Source organism: Diabrotica undecimpunctata, chromosome 3 (genome assembly GCF_040954645.1).
Source record: "Diabrotica undecimpunctata isolate CICGRU chromosome 3, icDiaUnde3, whole genome shotgun sequence".
Lineage (NCBI taxonomy): Eukaryota > Metazoa > Arthropoda > Insecta > Coleoptera > Chrysomelidae > Diabrotica > Diabrotica undecimpunctata.
In genome coordinates, this window is record NC_092805.1 from 66658155 (window position 1) to 66661136 (window position 2982).

General features: G+C 33.3%; 1 protein-coding gene across 1 annotated transcript; it reads left to right on the forward strand.

Moving 5' to 3' along the window:
* The first annotated feature begins 295 nt into the window (after positions 1–295).
* LOC140435843 (uncharacterized) lies at positions 296–2332 on the forward strand. Its single transcript, XM_072524559.1, has one exon. It carries the CDS (start codon positions 296–298, stop codon positions 2330–2332), a length of 2037 nt encoding a protein of 678 aa, XP_072380660.1.
* The last annotated feature ends 650 nt before the right edge of the window (positions 2333–2982 follow it).

Sequence of the window (2982 nt, forward strand, 5' to 3'; positions counted from 1 at the left end):
GGTTAAATATTGATATTGGTTAGTTATTGGCAAATATATAAAGAATTTAAGTTATTTACTTTGTATTTATTGGTTTAATTATCATTGGTGTACGTAATTTTCATCTTATTGAAAATATACAAGGATTTCAAGTTATTTACTTTGTATTTATTGGGTTAATTATTATTGACAGTATTAGCATTCGTAATTTTCATCTTGTTGGCATTATTGAAGTTATTTAATTGTAACTGTTGGATTAAATATTGGTATTGTTGGTTAATTATTGGTACTATATAAATATTTTTATTTAATAATCATGGCGGAAGGTCGTGAAAAAGAGTTAAATAGATCACGTGGGACGATTAAGGGTCAATTAACAACCTTTGAGACTTTTTTAAATAAATGTAGACTGGATAATAATCTTTTAATTGAATTGGAAAGTCGGTTAGATCAGGCAGTAGGATTATTAGATAAATTTGAAGAAGTTCAAAATGAGATAGATAATATTGCCTCAGATGAGGAATTTATAAGGAATGCTTCTGTTGAAAGAGACAAGTTCGAAAATTCTTTTTATAGAGTGATTTCATTAGCAAAAAATATGTTACAGGAAAGTCAAAGTCATTTGGTGGACATGGGAGAATCTCAGGTTGCCTCTAGTTTTAGTAATCATAGCAATCATGGGGGATTAGCTCTTCAAGCAAAACCAAGGCTGCCGGCTATTCCTATCCCCACATATAATGGGAATATAGATATGTGGATCAAGTTTAAAGAAACGTATGAATCATTGGTACATAATAATGATGTACTATCAAGTATTGAAAAGTTTTATTTTTTAAAACGAGCATTACAGGAGGATCCTGAAAAAATGGTAAAAATGCGTAAAATGACCGCGGAAAATTATGACGTTGTTTGGCAACTGTTATGTGATCGTTATGATGATAAACCTTTGTTAGTTGGGTTTCATATAGATTCATTATTAGTATTTCGGTCATTATCAAAAGAATCTGCGACAGATTTACGGGATATGTTAGATATAATAATTGAAAGTTTGTTTGCATTGGAAAAACTTAATGTTGAATCAAATTCATGGGATCCGTTCTTGGTACATTTAATGTCAAAAACGTTAGATCAATTTTCATTTAGTAAATGGGAAGAAATTAGACCTAAAAAAGAGTTAGCAACTCTAGATCAGTTTAAAGATTTTTTAAGAAATAGAATAGATAGCTTAAAAAATATTGAGAGGATGAGAAAAGAAAAGAACACAGTTGATAGTAAAGGGAAACATTTTCAACCAAATTGGAAAAGTAAATCAAATAAAACATTAGTGGCAGTAGAAACAACTTCTTCTTGTTTCTATTGTAAAGAAAAACATTTTATTTATAACTGTTCTAGTTTTTTGAAATTAAACACTTATGGTAGATATAAACAAGCACAAAAATTGGGTTTATGTTTAAATTGTTTGCAAAAAACTAATCATGTTAGTAAAAATTGTCAATCTGGAAACTGCAGGAAATGTGGTCGGAAACATAACACACTGCTGCATTACGCTAGTGGAGGGGCAGATAATGATGTCACTGGAGTAGGTTATCAGGAAGATATTGGTCAGCTTTCTGCGATACAGGTCTGCGAAGAAGGTGCCACTGCCTCTGTTAATAATGGCAATCAATCAGTAGCTGGACCATCAAATGGTATGTCATTTAGTGTCAATTCTGTCTGGTTGGAAGATGGAGCTGCGGTTCCTGGAGAGGTATTGTTATCAACTGCATTAGTTCAAATAATTGATGGGAATGGAAAAGCTTGCACATGTAGAGCACTGTTAGATTCTGGGTCCCAACCCAATTTAATAAGTGAAGAAGTAGTAAAGCGGTTAAACTTGCCTAGGAAGTCAGTAGGACTTACTTTAGCAGGAGTTGGAAGCAAGGTCGCACAAGTCAAATATAGATGCAATGGTACAGTTACATCAATTGGGGTGGGCTTTAGGAAAACTGTATCCTTTTTAATAGTTCCACAAATTACTGGAGTAATCCCTAGTCAGAATATACCTACAACAAGGTTAAATATTCCGAAACACCTTCGATTGGCAGATCCAGGATTTCATAAACCTGGAAAGATTGATCTTCTCTTAGGAGTGGATATATTTTATGAATTATTGTGTGTTGGACAAATTCGATTGGGTCCAAATCTTCCATTGCTTCAGAAGACAAAGTTTAACTGGTTGATCAATGGAAAAATGAGTTTTATTGGAAACACATCTAATATTACTAATTGTAATCTTAGTGTATTAGACATCAGTCAGCAGTTAGAAAAGTTTTGGCAAATAGAGGAGGTACCAGATGGACAAGAGGTGCTTTAAAAGGAAGATATAGAATGTGAGCAAATCTTTCAACAAACGACAAAGAGGGCTCCTGATGGAAAATTTGTAGTTCATGTTCCACTGAAAAAATCAGTAACAGCACTGGGTCAATCTAGGCAATCAGCATTAAATAGATTTTATAAATTGGAACAAAAATTACAAAAGCATGAAAAGTTACAAGAATTGTATATCTAGTTCATGCAAGACTATATTGACATGGGTCATATGTCATTATCAGATGATTCGTTGGACACTATTTCATATTACTTTCCACATCATGGGGTGATTAATGAAAATAGTGAGACTACACGGTTAAGAGTGGTATTTAATGGTTCAGCCACTACTGATACAGGTGTATCTTTCAATGATTTGCAACATAATGGACCAAAAGTACAAGATTTGGTTTCTATATTGTTAAGATTCAGACAGCATTATGTGGTAGTTGGGGGAGATGTCGCTAAGATGTACAGGATGATTTGGGTTGTTCCTGAACAACAGTCCTTACAAAAAATATTTTGGAGAGCATCACCTGATGCAGACTTAAAGGAGTATACACTCAACACAGTCACATATGGAACAAAGTCAGCACCTTACTTGGTAATAAGATGTTTGAAGGAGTTAGGAGTTTAGTGTGCAGAGAACAGACCTGA